This window comes from Daphnia carinata, chromosome 4, assembly GCF_022539665.2.
Source record: "Daphnia carinata strain CSIRO-1 chromosome 4, CSIRO_AGI_Dcar_HiC_V3, whole genome shotgun sequence".
NCBI classification, from domain to species: domain Eukaryota; kingdom Metazoa; phylum Arthropoda; class Branchiopoda; order Diplostraca; family Daphniidae; genus Daphnia; species Daphnia carinata.
In genome coordinates this window covers 6,436,940-6,455,108 of record NC_081334.1, presented here as the reverse complement: position 1 = coordinate 6,455,108, position 18,169 = coordinate 6,436,940, and the positions used below count along the sequence as shown (strand labels likewise).

The 18,169-nt window shown below is 39.1% G+C and overlaps 1 protein-coding gene across 1 annotated transcript in view; it reads right to left on the bottom strand.

Annotated features, from left to right (window-relative positions):
* Positions 1–7,493: 7,493 nt before the first annotated feature.
* The window catches only part of LOC130687363 (zinc finger protein 2-like), a 45,087-nt gene continuing 34,411 nt past the window's right edge, over positions 7,494–18,169 (bottom strand). Inside the window, exon 4 of the mRNA XM_057510510.2 lies at positions 7,494–12,145. Coding sequence (XP_057366493.1) covers positions 11,427–12,145 — 719 coding nt within the window. The 3' untranslated portion in view covers positions 7,494–11,426. The remainder of the gene's footprint in view (positions 12,146–18,169) is intronic.

Sequence of the window (18,169 nt, the reverse complement as noted above, 5' to 3'; positions counted from 1 at the left end):
TATTTTCTTCTTCTGTATGTGTTTGTAACCACCATCAGCTCCTTCTTCCTGTATCACTGGTGAATGATGGGAGGGTAAGAAAAATAGAAATCCTTCCCTCGATGGAAGACGATCGCCCTTTTTGTATGTGCTGCTGTGCACCTCAGTGTCGTTTGTCACACCCTGGGTTTTGAACATGAGAATAAAATCTTTTGGGGGCTCACACAGAAATTGAGCGACCGACCACAAAAAAAAAAAAAAAAAATAACAAGAAATAGAATCTGCTGAATTGGTAGATGGCACGTCCTGTGTGTGTGCACATCTATACCTGCCATATGGAAACTCTTATGTCTATTATAGGTCAAAGGTTTTTTCTTCCTTCGTGGTGCTCTTGAAAGCAAGGAGACCCCCAATGCCTCTGACTGAAAAGAATATATCTAAAAGAGATGGGGGTGCAGCCGTGCAAGAAGTAAGACCGATGAAGGAGCTAATGAACGCGACTCTCTCTCGTTCCAGTCTGTCCCTTTTTTTTTTCTTCTTCTTCTTCTTCTTCTTCTTCCTTCTCCTTTTCCAGTGTGTTATAGGTGGAATGCTGGCTGTTGGAGACATTGTGAACGGGTTGCAGGGGAATGAAGAATGGGCCAGGAGAGAAATGATAATAATAATAAAAAGAGAAGTAGAGGAAAAAAAAAAGAAAAAGAAAAGAACTCGGTCGCTGGTTCTTCGAGACAAGCACCAGAAGAAGACGAAGAAAAACCAAAAAGGAAGTAGAGAAAAGAAAAAGGAGCCCCATAAAAAGATCTGGTGAACCTTGTTAAACGTCAGCGTTTATTAATGACCGATTGGAATCAGCTGGGGGAGGGGTATAACAGTACTACACACACTACTGCTGCATACAAGAAGAGAGAACAACACACACACACACACAAAAAAAAAAAAAATAAATAAAAGACCCCCAAAGGGAATGGACGCAAAAGAGTGCTGGGCTGGCACAGCGATGTGGCGCAAAAAGATGGAGCTTCCAATGGTTCAGATTAACAGCGAAGATAACCTAACCAGTGCCCTACACAGCAACAGTAACTAACCTTTTTTACCCTTCAAAAAAGAAAAGACACGATGTAATCACTAATCCGAAAAAAAAAAAGAAAAATTGTAAAGAGAAAACATTACAGGCATTAAAAAAAATAAATATGATCCATCCACACAACACACGCAATTATTGTTGTTGATTTCTTAAAAAATTAATAAAAAGGAGGAGAAAAAATCGTGCAATCGTTCGAGCGTGAATCTCGTGTACTTATCTCATTTTCCAAGGCCTGTCTGATATTGTTCTCTGTGAACCCTTGAATATTTGTCCTTGATTCTTCATTCATCTCGCCAGCGTTGAATGAACGATGGAGTCCAGCACACACAGACACACCTGAGGAAACGTTAATGAAAATAAACATGTTATTTTTTTTTTCCTTACAAGTTCAAATAGTTTTTAGAAAGGACATCGAACGTCTGTATTGTTCAACGTAACAGGAAATTAAGCGATTTGGGTTTGCAACCCACTCATCCACCTCCGACATAACGCAAACAGCAACACACACACAAAAGGGTTTATTTACTTTCGAAAATAATTTTTTGAACAAATAAAAATGACGAGGAATTAAATAAAAAAAAAAAAAAAAGAGGGAGGAGACTGGAAAAAAAAAAATAATTCAAGAGGATTATATTTGAAGAAGAAGAAGAAAAAAAAAATGAAATTTCCACATGATCACACGCAGGAACGCGGCCCCCGGGTTTCGGTGTGGTGTGCAATGGGCGACTCACGCTTTTTGATATGCACCATCAATTTCTGTATCTCCCCCCCCCCCCCATTTTTTTTCTTCTTCGTTCGTGTGTTTTTTTAATGCGGCCCCACAACAACAATCGTTCCTCACAGAAAGAGAAAAAGATTTCTTTTGATGAGTCAAGACTGTGACGTCTATTTTCTCCTTTTTTTTTTTTTTTTTATCTGTTCAATAACAGCAAGCCCCAGTGTCGCTCTTCTTTCCTAAACAGTAAGAAAATAAGAATAAAATCTATAGCACCACTATGTGTGTTGCAGCAATACATAATCATGCCGGAAATTTATTCACAAACCTCCGTTGAAGAAAGCCTAATGTCGAGTCTCTCTCTCTCTTATTCTTATACACTCATCTCATTCTATTAAATGTAGAGCTTTCGTGTAGTTGAATATCATCACGCTCCGTGCAATTATCCAAGTGTGACTGGCTGCGTCGTCACAGCAGCAAATCACCATCTGTGCGCTGTTATTTTCTTTTTTCTTCATGGTTTATTATTGTTTGCTCGCTGTTTCGCGCTGAGGGCTCGAAGGAAATGTGGACTCATCGGCCAGTCCGTCTGTGACAGTCCACTGCATTTCGGGAATGATAGGCTTTGCTGAAGTTCTCCCACCGTCCGTGATTTAGCCATTCACCAACCACCACATTATGGATGATTGTGTTTCATTTTCGATTCTCGTGGCTTCTTTCTTGAATATTTAATAAAAAAAAGAATCAAACCAGACTGAAAAAGGAAAAAAAAATTTAAACATTGGCACTCTGTAATTAATTCAGAATTATAATTTGAAAAAAAAAAAAAAAAAAACTATTTTGGGTACTGTATAAATATTGTGGGGGAGGATTTCGTTTTGTTGCCATACCTTTTTTTTTTTTTTTTTTCGTTCCCGGGAAATGTGATAGAATCCCGGAATTTCCCATCATTGTCTCATTCTCTCTGACTTCTTTTTATAATGTGCTGTACACACACACAGACAGACACACACACACACACAAACACACAGAAAGTGGAAGCGAAAGAGTCATTCTGGTCGCATTTGATTACGTCGTGTGTTATTGGAGAGCGCCAACGAGAGAGAGAGCGTGGGTAAACCCTTGAAACGGTTAATTACCATAAATCAGTAGATGAGAGAGACGAGATCAACGCCTTTTTCTGTGTGTGTGTGTGTGTTTTTTTTCTCTTACTTTTTTATTTTCTTTAATCTCCTTGATACAATCTAAAAATAACGTTTTTGAAAAATTCCCCTCTCAATAAATACATAGAGTTGTTTTTTTTTTTTTACTTACCCCAGATGGCCGACATGGAAATGAGAATTTGGCTAGCGAATGTGTCCTGACTGTCCAATCGAGACGAAAACATTGTACACACACACACACACACACACAACGAGACATCTCGTTGAAAATTTGTCTATAAACACTCCCACTGTCCTTGTGTCCACTATTGAAAAACTGGCAGAAATGGCGAACAACAGCAAACAAATTCAGTTCTGTCTTGTATAAACAAGAGCCAAGACACATTTGTCCTCTATAGACTTGCAATGACGTGGCCATATAAAACTTGATTGCCAGTTTTCTTCTTTTTTCTTTTTTTTTTTCAAAAAATGATTACGAGCCTCTCTTTATATATTTTTTTTTGTTTGGCACCGTTGAAAATGACATCCCGCGGGTTGTCTACGTACGATAATTTGTCGGTGACATTTATTTATTTTGTATTAATCAACATTCGAAATCTCCCCGTTTTTGGGGGTCGTCTGCGTAAATCAAATCAAATGAAAAACAAAAAAAAAAAAAAACTTGGCCCCGACTGTCGTAAAATATGGAACACAAAGAGGCGATTCAGTTTTCTTTGAAAGTTATACACACAACACACAGAGAAGATTATCCTATTGTCATCTCAATGTTGGGACTATTATCTCCCATTTTGATATTTTTTTTTTTTTTTTTTTTTTTCAACGTGAAATTTACGACCAATCTGAAGTGCTATACGGCTGAATGGAAATATTTCATTCTTTTATTTTTAATAATAAGTCGCCAGGGTAAAAAAAAAAAAAAAAAGAGGTACGTGTATACTGTGCACATCCAGTGCATATATACATCCAATAGAGTCTATACAGCCCGCTCTCAAATACAATGTCTCAACGGTGCGATAAATAATGCATATGCAGATGACAGTTGTGAAAAAGAAAAACGCTGGCGCCTTTGACTAACATTTTTCACGCGTTCATCCCCACCCATTCTCCTTTTTTTTTGTCCTAACCTCCATTTCTCTTTCCAATTCAAAACGATCCTGGGAATATGATGATTTCCTCCGTTTTTTTTTTAGTGGAAGGGTGAGTGAGGATATCTTTGACTCGAGGATCAAAAAGGCATTTCAAATATTTCTCATCCATCTCTCTTTTTTTTGTGTGTGTTTCGAAAATATATCTTTAAAATGTAAAGACAAAGAGATGATGATGGAAGGAGAGAAATAAATAAATATAGAACTCGATGGCTTTTGATCCTGCGGATGAGAGAGCCTGCACAGAGAGTACGCTCTTCAGTCTGAGAGTGCGATTGATATTCTAATCAGCTGAGACAATTTCATCGTCACGATTCAAAATAGAAAGAAAGGCAGTGCCAGGCAGCCAATCCTCTTCTTCTTTAATGTATACATAAAATAGGAAAAAAAAAAAAAAAAAAGAAGCGAACTGAAAGAATATAACGCGCGGCTGATGCGGAAACGTTATTCCAATCCGACTGTTACGTGTGTGTGTGTGTGTGTATGCGACAGGGGATGGAAGAACACACACACACAAAAAAAGGAGGATAAATAAAATGAAAAAAAAAAAAAAGTGGTGGGGGGGAAAGAGAAAAGAAATAAGAGAAAGTATTGATTGGTTGTCTAGGCGTCGTCGACGTCGGCGGCGTCGTTGGAGGTGAAAGGTCTGGTTTGTTACCGCAGATTGATTATTCAAGTTGAACGATTGCTTTTTAACTGCTGGCATAGTACGGCCGATGTTGTACCGGCGGTACCCACCCTCCTGCGTGAATTGTGTTGTCAACCCGACGTCCTCCCCCCACCATCCCTCCGCCTCTGTCTGTATGGCGCCTAGCGCAAGCAAAGCTTCCAGTAATAATTTTCTTCTGCCCGTTTTTCCAACTTTTCCATCAAGCCGTGCTCTTTTTCAAATTTATTTTTGACAATTGATTTCTATTCTTATTCTCTACCCTTTTCTTCTTTTTTCACCCTCCCGTTTAAACTCTCCCGACGCCCACAATCGTATTCACGTACGCCAGAGAAGCTTCATTCGCTTTGACTCTGAACGCCCAAAATTGAATACGGGGCCTACATGGAACGTTTTTTTTTTTTTCTTTCGCTCGATTCCCCAAGTTGTCATGACACTCGAGCTATTACACCGGACAACCGACTTTTTTGTTTTCTTCTAACATGCGTGTCGTGAATGTCCTTGATTATCAATCGATACACATGATTTGTCTCTTTCTTTTCTTTAATACAGCCTTGGTTTTTTGTTTTTTTTCCTATAAATATGGAGGAGACGAAATGCGAAAGAACACACGTCGTGTTGTTCAAAAAAAAAAAAAAAAGGTGGAGGCCAAATTACAGTTAAGAGGCACCTGCATGAGCCAATAATTATTGAACAAGAGTCGAACAGCATAATAAGTGGCAGTAAAGGCGGTACGTAATTGCGCATGTATGCATAATATTGCATACAACCAAAAAAGGTTGATGAGCTGCCCCTCTAGCGCTCTAGATTATTACCTATGTTGTTGAACACACCTTTAAAATTTCTATGTTGTGTCCCAAGAAAAAATAGATTTGTTTGATTGTAACGGACAAAAATTTCGATCTGAATTTTTCGTAACACACAACAATGTTTTGTACCATTTTGGCTTTGCGTGGGAACACTAGCCCTATATTTTTTCCAAGACATATTGTTGTGCATAATCAGATACAAAAGACAGAAAATGATTCGAGTACGTTTGTGCGTACGAACCCAAGCGCTTCAGCATTACCTTTCTTTTTCTAAATAAATATCGTGTGTAGTTGGATGGGAACGTTGCGCATCAACCGAATCAAAATAAAAAATAAAAAAAAAAGCGAACGACAAAAAATATAGGAAAAAAAAAAAAGAAACACATTTAAAACATACGTTTTCCTGACAGATGCTACAACAGACGTGACTATGATGAGACGACAAGATTGTGTCGTGAGCCCCGTCTCAAATACCCGCCGTGATGAGAGATGCGTTCACCTCCTCATATCTCCACGCTGTTTATAATAATAATAATAATTGAATAGGAAAAGAAAAAAGCTTCTCTCACTCGTCTCTTCTCTTCTGATACCCTCTATCTATTTATATAATACCGCTGTATCCGTAATTGCACCTCCTGTGACCTGCATATCCGCCATCATCCCTACACAGACAGCAATTTCTATAACACTCCAATATCAGCCGAGCTCTAAAAAACTTGTCACCGAGTACAATCTATAAAAGAAAAAAAAAAATCCCTCTAGCGCAAAGTTATTTGATTAAAAACTCCGTCCTTTTTTTTTTTTTTTTTTTTTTTTTTTTGATTTCCTAAATGACATTTATTCTCTCTCTCTCCCCTCCGCCCTTTTTTTTTTCCCTGTCCTTGTCGCGCTTCATGGACGGATTGGATCCGCCATATTGGAACGAGCCCAGTCACTGTTTTCCCCTTTAGCATGCATATATATATATGTAGTTTAGATATGCAGAGAGCTAGAACGCAACCGATCAATACGAACAAAAAGGAAAAAAACTTTTTTTTTTTTTTTTTTTTTTTTTAGATTTTGAACGGGTGGCACACGGCGTCGGCGTGAAACGGGACGCGCGTACTTTCCCTTTATTACATCATTTCATTTATTTCGCTTTTCTATTCTGTACTCCGACTGCTGTTTTAATTTCCTCTTTTTCTCCCAGAGTTGTTTCTACCTTTATGTTCCGTTTTACTTCTTTTTTTTTTTTTAGTTCACTGTCTTCCATCTTGTCGCAAGAGTGGCAAGGTGGGCGGAGCCGATGCACAATGCTCATTGGTTGCAGCTGCACAGTACCTTCCTCCCATCTCATTTGAATACGAGCAAAAACGCGGGACTGGATGGAAAAAGAGGGGACGCCAAACGAGTTTGCGTAAAGCGGTGCATAGTCTCGCCACACGGATTCTCTTGATTACGCAATCCATACGTACATGGAAACATCTTATTAGTTTCGTTACGCAAATACACGTCAATCTGCGCAAAACACCCAAAAAAACAAAACTAAAAAAGACAATTCGCCGAATTGTAAGTAGCAAGTTGACGTGCAACATCATTTTTTCACGAACGCCAGCGCAAAATAATCCCGAAAAAAAAAAGAGTGTGTCGCGTTGCGTTGCGTAATCCTTTTACGTCCATCAGCTTTCGGCGATCGCTTTTTACGACAACACGTCCATGCAAATGCGAGTATAACTCATTAATTTTTGTTGTTGTTTTTCTTTTGTGTGTGTGTGTGTGCTGCGTTCAGAGTTCGCATATTATTAAATGGCGGCGCGTTTCTAATGGCGATGCCACACCTATACACACCCTTAGGGATACGACTATAAAAAAAAAAAAAAAAAGGAAAAACAAACGAGAGCGGGCAAAGAAAAACGGCGAACCGCATCGAGCGGGATTGACGGGTTGACAAGTTTGTATTGCCAGAAGCCACGGATAAATTCTACAGAAAGAACAGTCAGCATCCATCACATTGTAATATATACTGCCCCATCATCACGAAAGACAAATGAATTTCCAACACAACAACACAATTGTTTTTTTTTTGTTTAATTTAATTTAATTTAAGAAAAATAATAAGGTCGGGTAAGTTGAATTGTTTTTCAAAAAAATCGGAGGGGGGGGGCGGGGAGAGTGAAAGAAAATGATTTCTTTTTTTGTTTTCGATTGAATTTAGAGGGAATGCGTCTTCAACGAATATTACATGGAGATGTTTTAAGACGTGAGGAACTCGGTCCTCCACGCAAAAACATTTTCATCTCATTTTTCCTGTTCCCGAAAAGAAAAAAAAGAGAACGAAAAAAAATCCCCCCTCAAAGAAAAAACAACAGAAAAACGGTTGGGGGACACGTCATCGCATACGGTAAAAAGGAGAGAAAATTGAAAAATTCGGAATGTGCCATCATCGTCGGCGAATGGTTTGAAAAAGAACTGAACCACCAACAAAAATTCTTCCACATCGAAAAACACAAAAAAAAACAAAAAAAACAAACTGGGCAAAAATAAAACGATAATAACACAACTATTTAGTTTATAATATAATACAACATGTCTTGTTTGTGAGGGTGGAGCTTGCAGGGTGAGGGCAATGTCAAAATTTGAATCTCCCGCGAACTTTTCGCGATTATTTTAGCCCATTAAATAATAAAAGAACATCTTTCGTTCAGTTGAAATCAACATAGTTAGAATCAAACTATGATGTAATAAATGAAAAAAAAAACGGGGGGAAACGTGGGTGTCGGAGCCTGTTGACGAAATAATGACCCATGTTGTTATTTTCAAAAAAAAAAAAAAAACAAAAAAAACAAAACATCAGAAAGAAAGAGATGGAGAGAGAGCTAGAGCGAAACACTGAATGTCAGCCATGGAATCCCAAGGCTCTGGGGTCGTGTATACATAACCACAGAGACATACACACGCATTCACGCACACGGAAAAAAAAAAACACACACACAGATTTTTCTTTATTCGAAAAGAAAAAAAAGAAAACGAAACCGACAAAACAAAATGTTGTCTGATAAAATGAAAAACGTTTGCTCAAAAAAAAAAAAAAAAAAAAAAAAATCGGCAGGATTCCGCCCGCCCACCTTTTTCTATCGAAGGGGGGAAAAATATTTTTGTTTGGAACACAAACTTGGCGCCACTCTACATACACACGTACTGTACACCTCGTCGGGAATGCTCATGTGTCTGTTACACATTGATTTAATACCACCAAAAAAGAAAAAAGAATGTTTTCTTTTCTTTCAGCGAAGGGATGTCTTACGTGACAGAGAGACTATGTATTTTTCTTCTTTTCACTTTGATGTTGATGTGTTGTTGTCGTCGTCGTCAGAAAGGCTTTATTTGATAGGAACTTGAGTATCCAGGTGAGGTAGCCTTGGATAATGATCATTTCATCGTCGTAAAAATAATCATAAAAAAAAAAAAAAGACGAACGATTGTGTCAAGAAAATCAACACGACACACGCACACAAAAAAATGTTTCGAAAAAAGCCGAAAATGATAACAGGAGAAGAGGAGAGAACAAAGAAACGTGGAAACCATCGAAAAACGCCAATAATACAAACAATTGTATATATAGATAGTCGTAACTGGTACTCTGAATTCACGCAAAACAAAACTAGCCTTGGCGCAATTCAAAACGCTGCGCATCATGTGATATCCTCCTTTGTAGTCATGGAATTTTTGTTTCTTCCATCAAACGACATAAAAAAAAAAAAAAAACACTTCTACTCGTAAAATGGCAGCACAAAAGAAAAAAAAAAGGAATGATTCATCAGCCTTTTCTTTTCTTTTTTTTTTTTTTCACTGTGTGTTTTGCAGGCAGTGTCTCAAGTGCTTGCTTGAAATCATCCGAAACGCGCAAATAGTGAAGTGAAAAATACGAACGCCGATCATTTAATAAAAAATTGTTGTGGCAACGCTGTTGCTAGATATTATTGCTGATGGCGCCACGTTTGAATTTCTCTCTCTCTCACATGTCCCCCAAAGGAAATCAATTGGCATTTGGGGGTAAGCTAAAAAAAAAAAAAATAACAAACAAAACAACAACCACAATTTTTTTTTTTGTTTCTTTTTCGTGTGTATAATAACGAGAGATGGCGTCACGACAGCTCCAACAAGACGACAGAGAGAGAGAGGAGAGAGAGAACGAAGATAATTTCGACCAAGAAAAAAAAAAGTACTGCTTTTTTTTTTTTTACGTTCACAAATGATTGGGAGAAAAAAAATATATCCAAATAAAAAAAAAAGAACGACAAGAAAACAAAAAACACGAGAGAAAATACAAGTGACGAAATAATCGGATATTCATCATCTTTGCTTCTCTCCACTCCTCGTTTTCCTCTTTAAAAACAAAAAAAGCTTCAAATATTTCAAAATGATTCCTTTTTTTTTGTTTGTTTTTTTTTTCTTTTTTTTTTTCTTTTTTTTTTTTTTTTTTTTCTTCTTCGATAACAAGGCTTTCGACGTAGGAACGTTCGTTCGTGGTGCTTGTGGACAAAGCAATAGGCGTTGTATATATATTCAGAGATAAATTGGATCATTGGGAGAGGGGGGACCATGGGAGGGTTAAAAAATGGGGGGAGGTATTTCTTTTTTTTTCTCCAAGAAAAAAATCGCAAAATAGAAATTAAAAATCGCATCGCCTCGATCGCAAAATTTTGAAAAACAAAAAGAAATTTCCAAATTTTTTCGCGCCCCCGCGCTGCGAATGATATGACGACAGGAGCAAAAAAAAAAAAAAACCATTTGTGGTGGGAGGACTTGTTTCATGAATGAATAATCGCATACGATTCGAATGAGCCGTTGGTTTCCCCATTACTCATCTTTCGTCTTCATTGCCCAAGATAGTTCGCCAATTTTTTTTTTAAATCATAAAAATAAAGAATGAGCAAAATCGAGGGGGGTGTCGTGTCAAAACAAAATCGCGGAAAGAAATCGATGAGGGAGTTTCAACCAAAAAATGAAACGAAAAAAAAAAAAATTCAGAGAACGAGAGATTTGCACGCAGACATACAGCATATACGTGTCAAATAAAAACACGGAAATCTAGGGTCATTTGGGGAGGGACGGGACGGGGGGGGGGGATTCGTAAAAACATTTTTCTTTCTTTTCCTTCCAAGATAAAAAAAAAAAATGAACAGACGATGACATCAAGGACGACCGAAACAAAAACAAAAAATTGGGTGGAATGAAAATGCCTTGATTTTTTTTTTTTTTTTCATTTTTTTTTTTTTTTTAAATATTATTAATTATTGTTTTTAAATATTATTATATATATGTACTGGTTATCACTACGTGAAATAGGAACCATGTGAGAATATATCCGGAGCTATGGCCAGGTAGCGACGCGGCCATCGGGAGTGGCGGAGACCCAAAAGAAAAAACTGGGTATGGAAAAGACAAAAAAAAAACAAAAAACGTTCCAGTCTCTTAGTTCCACCACATCAAAGTCCGTGCGGTAACACCGGCTCGTAAACCGGAATATTGTAATGGAGGGAAGGGTTATAGAGAGTAGTAGTAATAGTAGTGGTAGTAGTATATAGGAGTAAATAGAGTGCCAAACACACACACACACACACACACATATACACATACACAGGTAAAACGGACACGGCAGACACCCACACAAAACTAGAGAGCGAGCGTTCCAGAGTTTGGTTTGGGGAAAAAAATGGCAAAGAACCACCGTCTTTTTTTCCAGTTGTCTCTCGCAACAACACGTCACAAAACGAAAGATATAGTCGTCCATTCATTTCTTGGTCACATTCGATGGGGGAGGGGGCGGGTTCGTCATAATCGGTAGGGTTCGGCAACCAAAAACAATTCAATGCCGACCATGTTCACTGTCCGTAGGTAGCGGCTTTGCGCTGGGCGATGTTGGCGTTGGTGTCGCAGTCGCCGCTGTTATTTTTGACGCCAAAGGATGGCGCTGCCGCTCCCGGATTGGTCGCAGTCGCCTGGGCGAGAGCGGTCAACTGCTTGACCACGTCCTCGATTTGCGAGCTGAGTCCGCTGGATGGAGAATTGGCTTGCATCGGTGGAAGGAGAGGCAGCTGATCGTCGGCTAACCTGCTGGACGTCGAGGTGGCGTTTCCGTTGACCATATTGCCCGTCAACTTGGCCGTCTGGCGTCGGTGAGGCTCGCCGTTCAGGTGATTGCGCAATTCAGCCAAGGTGGGGCACTTCTCTTCGCAGGCCATGCACTCGTGTTGCAGCAAAACCAGACGAGTGGCTCCACCGCTGGAAGCTGCAGACGATTCGGCCGTCTGTGGGCAGCCGGCCCTTTGGTGTTGAACTACAGCGACCTCCGAGCCGTAGAGCGTCTGACACGCTTTGCACAAGACGCCGACGTCAGTCGAATGCGTCCGTATGAATTTCATTTCCGTCGATGTCAAATGGTCGGCCAGCGACGATCGAGTGCTGCCGTCCAGCGTAAAACGTGCCTCAGATACTCCCGACTCCGAGAAGGTCTTGGCGATTTGCTGTAGGGCTGCTGGACTCCGCTGGAGCATGGCCAACAGATAGTTCTCACCACCTTGACCCCACATTCCTGCCGGACCTATCGAACGAGAGCCAAATAAAGGAAACATATTGAATATTCTGTTCGACATGTGGAAAGAAGAGCCCGTCTGACGTCAATGTCATTCAACCGGATTCAAATAAAAAGAAAGGCGTCCAATCAGCTTAACATTAACGTCCCTTTTTTTTTTCTTCTTTCTAGCAATCAGACAGTAACGTGGGGAAAAGTGGACACGGTATCCCATTACTTCAATATAACAAAAGACGTACGTCATACGTATATACCGCACCACTTTACTTAATGGGGAAAATCCGGCGTCCGCCCTTTATTTTTTATTTTCCAGACTACGGAATAGAACGTAGCGACGCGGGGGAGTATTTAACAAAATGAAAGAAGAAGACGAGTTTATTTATATATATTAGCTTTTTTTTTTTTTTTAAAGCAACGAAAGAAGGAATGAGAGCGTGCGCGTTAAAAGGAGAATAAATACAAAAGAGAAAGAGGTCATCGGCTTTTATAACTTAATGATGAAGAATGGTCTCCAACTGTACCAAAGTCGGCCGTCTTCATTCAATTTCTCGCTATTGAGAAAAAGAAGACGAAGACACATAAAAGACAACTCGTCTGATTGCAATTAATTACAAAGCCCAAACCCGCGGGGCTTGTAGGGCGGCCAACAAAGACACACACACACACACACGTACATCTTATGTAGCCCTGATAGATTTATTAAGTCAACTAAAGTACAGTACGTATAAAGAATGAAGGGCGCGCGCGCGCGATGGATCGTGAGCAAATTGGACGTTCGGACGACCCGACCGTGGTCCGTCTTCATTAGAAAAGCTAAGGAAGCGGGCAGAAAAAAAAAAAAAAAAAAGTGCGGATGAGGGCGGGGCGTGACAAGGATGTGTCATCAACACGATTCGATCTGCCACGCCGGCCCCAGCTCTAAAAAGACTGCTGGACACATGGCCGTCTTGATTAGTCAATAAGCGAACAAATTGAAATAAGGAATTGTCAATTTCGAGTTTGTTCCATCAAAAAAAAAAAAAAAAAAAAAAAGTAAATAAAAAATAAAATTAAAAGAAGAAAAGAAGCGCCGTTCATTTGAAACCATGGCCACCACGATCACTAATTAACCACATCCGCGTTCTTTTCTCTTCGATTAATCTCTCGTGTTAAGATATGAAACAAGTGGAACTCGTCTGGAACTGGTAGCATTTCTCTTGTTGCAGAACAAAATTCCGTATGCCCAGCAGACAATGAGAGACGGACGGTGAGAAAAAAAAAAAAAAAAGAGGATGAAGTCGTTGGTCGATTGACGACAAAGAGATATACGACATCCCAGTGAATACGTGGACATTACACAGGATATGCATTAGTGCTCGAGTTAATGACAATCGTCATTACACCGCACGTTTGACATTCCCGAGCCGCGCCACGCTTTTTTTTTAATGTGCACAGTGACGTCACCACAACAGACGCCGGCGGGGTTAGTTGCGTGTCACGCAATCCAAGCGGATGCGGCCAGCCGGCGATTTAAAAAACAGAGGGGGGGGGGGGGGCTTTTTCTTAGGTCCTAACGCATGAACAATTAATCAAAAAAAAAAAAAAAAAAAAAGAAAAAAGAGAGGAATGAATCAACCGGAAATTCTTCCGTTCATTTCCAAGTTGATTGAATGATTCAATCGACAAGAGTCAGGACCACAACGGCCGATTCACCAAGCCCCTTCGATCCTAGTTAGGAGCAGTAAATACAACTCTTCATGTAATCTATGGGAGTGAAAACAGAGAGAAATGCTATAAATTGAGGATGTAGTGGTGCCCTCCCCTCTTTCGTAAAGCTCTCGTTTTCCTTTCCCTTTTTTTAAAATGCGTGATAAAAAGAGTAGGCCTTACCCACATATATCCAATCCATTCCAGACACTACATAAAAGAGCCCCCCAGTCTACTAGGTACACTCCACACACAAAAGAGAGAGAGGTCGATGTTATTATCACATAGATTGGAGGCCTAATGAACGCCAGCGACCGGCGAATAACAAAAGACGGGAAGAAAGACGTCTATATATATATACGTTTTCTCCTCAAAGTGTATTCGCCTTATTTCCATCACGTTGGCGAAGCGACTGGAGCAAGCAAAGAGAATGAAAAGCGATAAGAGAGAAAGAAAAAGAGATCTATTGAGAGTGCACAGTCAATGGGAGAAGTTCTTATATATACGCCGCGCTTTTGATGTAATATGCACGTTCCAGTGCACATCGGGGTCACGCCCGATGGCGCTGCTAATCATTTCTGACTGAAAAAAAAAAAAACGGGCCATAAGACGAGACAAGAGAGAAATGAGAGTCCAGTCTGACAAGGGTCTATGCGTAATTAGCTCGATGACAGTTGTCCCCCCCCCCCATCTTCTTGTTCTCGTCCAATTGCGATGCATAGAAGGACGCTCTGTATGCATCCCCCCTTCGCCCTCTCGTCATGTGCATGAATGAACAATTTCTTAATTAAGCGTGTACGTTTAGATCTATTGTTTATGTATAATCATCTTTCCGCCTGAAAAGTGTGCAATTCGATCTGCGCCTTTTTTTTTTTTCTTTCTTTATTCTTGGTGGTTCCGGTTTTTGGGTCGTTAAAATAAATACCAGAGGCTTTGAACAAGTCTCCGATTGCATTCGGTATAACTGCTGCTAGTTTTTACCTATTGGCTAAGAAAAAAAAAACAAGAGCTATACGAGTTGGCCTCTGAATGAAAATCGTCTCGTACATTGGCAACAAACAAAAAGCATTTTTCAAAAAAAAAAAAAAATACATTGTCAGAATGCAAAGAAAATAGAGCAGTCGATTGTTGGTAAACCGCACATTCAAACAATCATCGCAACATGATTTTATTTTTTTTTTTCGTATTGGGGAAGTCGATCGGTTATTGAAGTGCCCATCACGTGTCTGCGTACTCAAAAATTCATTTGATTCTCTGGGAACGAAAAAAGGCTGAACGAATAAAATGTGGGGTAAAAACTTGAAAATCGGGGAATGATCCCACGGCCAGAACAAAACGATCGGCTTCACACAAGAGAAGAGCTTTTTTTTTTTTTTAGTTTATCCCGGAAAAAAAAAAATAAAAAGGGAAAACAGATAAGAGAAAAAGGGAGAAGAACAAAAAAAAAAAAAAGCATTGAATCACCCCACTATCAAAGAAACAAAACGAAACAGAACAAAAAAAAAAAAAGCTGCTACTGTATACACACACACACACACACATTCTGTCTCGTATATAAAGTTCCACATGTATGTGATACGGATCACACACACACACACACAAAAAAAATAGGGGAATAAAAAAAAAAATCTAAAATAAAAATAGGGGTTGAAAAAAAAAGAACGGAAGGGAGACCATTAAGCACCGCTCACGTAAGAAGGGCGTCTGTGTTCCCTATTTTTTTTTTTGGGGGGGGGGAGAGAATTGAACATATACACATTGATACAGTGGGTATAGGGTAGAAAAAAAATATATATATATATCCAAGGAAAGAAGGATTTGTATATTATGTAAGGAAGGAAAAGAGAGAGAGAGAAAAAAAAATGTAGAATTAGTAACGAAGGGGGGTTATACTTTGTGCATAGAAAAAATAATAATACTATACTGAATGGGAATCGAAAAATGTCACTTTGTTCACCCCCCCTACCCTTCAACTTTGGAAAAGAAACCGTTGGTGAATATTCTTTGTATTCTTGAAAAAAAAGAAAAAAGAAAAAAGATTTTGTCCTCATCTTATTTCTCTTTTCGAGGGGGGGGGGGGGCATTTTTTTTTAGAAATAAGGGAAACGCTAGCTGCCATAGATGGAGGGGTTGACCGCACTGCGTAGCTTTTATTATCGTATTTATATCATTGTAATTTCGAAACGCAGTCGATCAAAGTCTGACATTTATTGAAAAAATGAGTTGAAACGAATTTTGTTTTTTTACGTGATTGGCACACGAGACGTTAATGGTAGTAAAACCCATTTCGACTACGAATCCCGAGATTGCCATCCCCGATCGACAGCTGTCCATAAATAAAAAAAAAATTGCAGACCAGTCAAATATTGCGCACCGGTTTTTTTTTGTTTTGTTTTGAAATATTCTTCGTAATCTGACATGCTTCATGAATCTCGAACTAAACAGCTAAAAAAAAAAAGCGACTGTTAAAGCAATAACTTGAGGGAAAAAACGGTCGCTTGTCAAAGTTTTAAGAGAAGTGGGGGGAGGCCAACCAAACAAAACACCCCAAGGAAGAGCGACTGCAATCCATAAGAGAGAAAGAAAAATCAAAAGGGCAACGGCAGCAGATGTGTCACCTTTTGCTTGTACAAGTTTAGCGGGCGGTATCAATAAGGAAAAGGCAACAAGGGTCCACAGGGAGAAAAAAAAAAAAAAAAAATGAAAGAGGTTGAAGGTGAAGAAGCCGAGGGGGGATACCTCAAAATGCCATCAAGGTAAAGGGACCAAGAGAAATAAAGGTCCTTCCTTAAAGAAAATAGAATTTTCTGAACAAAAGCGCGAGTGCAAGGCAAAAAAAAAAAAAAAAAACGGACGAAAATAAAGTAGTAATCGTAAAATAAAAAAGAAAGAGCAAAGATTCTGTGTCCAGGTGCTGGTGTCGGCAGCGTGTTCTATTGGTACGCGCAGGTAAAGAACATGCGCGCGCGCGATTATAGGGAGGGGATTTTCGAAACGATTAATGACACAGTTTACTACTTTTTTTTTTTTTACTTTAAATCATCCAGCATTTTTTTTTTGTTAATAATAGAATTGAAAAAAAAAAAAAATGCGATATGGTGTGGGTGGAGTGGGGAAAAAAATACATAAGTAAAAAAAAAAAAGCAGCAGATTTTCATTATAAAGAGCCCATTAGTTCCAGAGTCCGAAACTAAACACATGACACCTCCACAAAATTAATTCTTTTAGCTGCATTTTTTTTTTTTTTTTTGCTTTACCGGGTGTCAAGCTCATTATTTCAAGAAAAAAAAAAAGAAAGGGGAGGGGGCCCTTCCCATCGGAATCAATCAGAAAGACAAAACAGGCCTTGCACCGAAAGCTTTGCGCAGATAATGCGGAAACATTGGAATATATTTAAATCAGTTGTGATGCAGAGAGAGAGAGAGAGAAAAAAAAAAGAAAAAAAAGGAGACCTGAGCAATCGCATCGGCGGTCGTGAGCGCACCGCTACGGTCGCTCACATACATATTTATGCATACATATACATATATACATTGGAATGCAGTTTGATTGACCGCGGTGACATGAATATTCAAGTGACTACGAGACCAACAAAAGCTTTTTCTTCGGATGGAATTTGCAATCAAGTTGTTTTCTTTTCTTTTGCCCTCTACCTTTTATTATTATTATTATTTTTTTTCCTATTCTTCCTATTTGGCTTGCTCGGTGGCGCTGCATGCGGCCGCAATTGACGAAAAAAAAAAAAAAAAAAAAAACTAAACGAACACGGAGCGACTTTTTCCGTGAGTTGCCTCTAGTTTTGTGTCCTTGTTTAACAATCACACCAGCAACAATGAGAGACACCAAGAGAACGAGATACACACGTAACATTGAATGAATATGCTAATCGTTCGCCTTGCGGATCGGCACGCGCTATACCCGGGAATATTCTAATCAACATATGGGATGAAGCTCACCAATAAAAAATAAAATAAAAAATAAATAAATAAATAAACAAAAAAAGAGTGTTTAATTATTTGAAAGATCACGTGGATTATTGCCGTGTATATTTTCGAGGAAAAAAAAAAAATGGACAGCTGTTTGGATTGTTGAAAATTTCTTGTTCTCTATTGAGATGGTATGCGGGATGATGAGGAGAGGCAACAAGGTGGTTTTTATATGTATACGCTTCGTGTGTTCTTTATAAACGTAGGTATTGCTCACACACACACACAGAGAAAGAAAGAGAGAGACTCACTGTCGGGGGTTGACTGCTGTGAGAAGAGTCCGGACGTAAAAGGAGTCATCCACAGCGAGGGGTTCTCTTCTTCTTTTTGTTTTTTCTCCTTCTTTCTCGACATTTTGGCC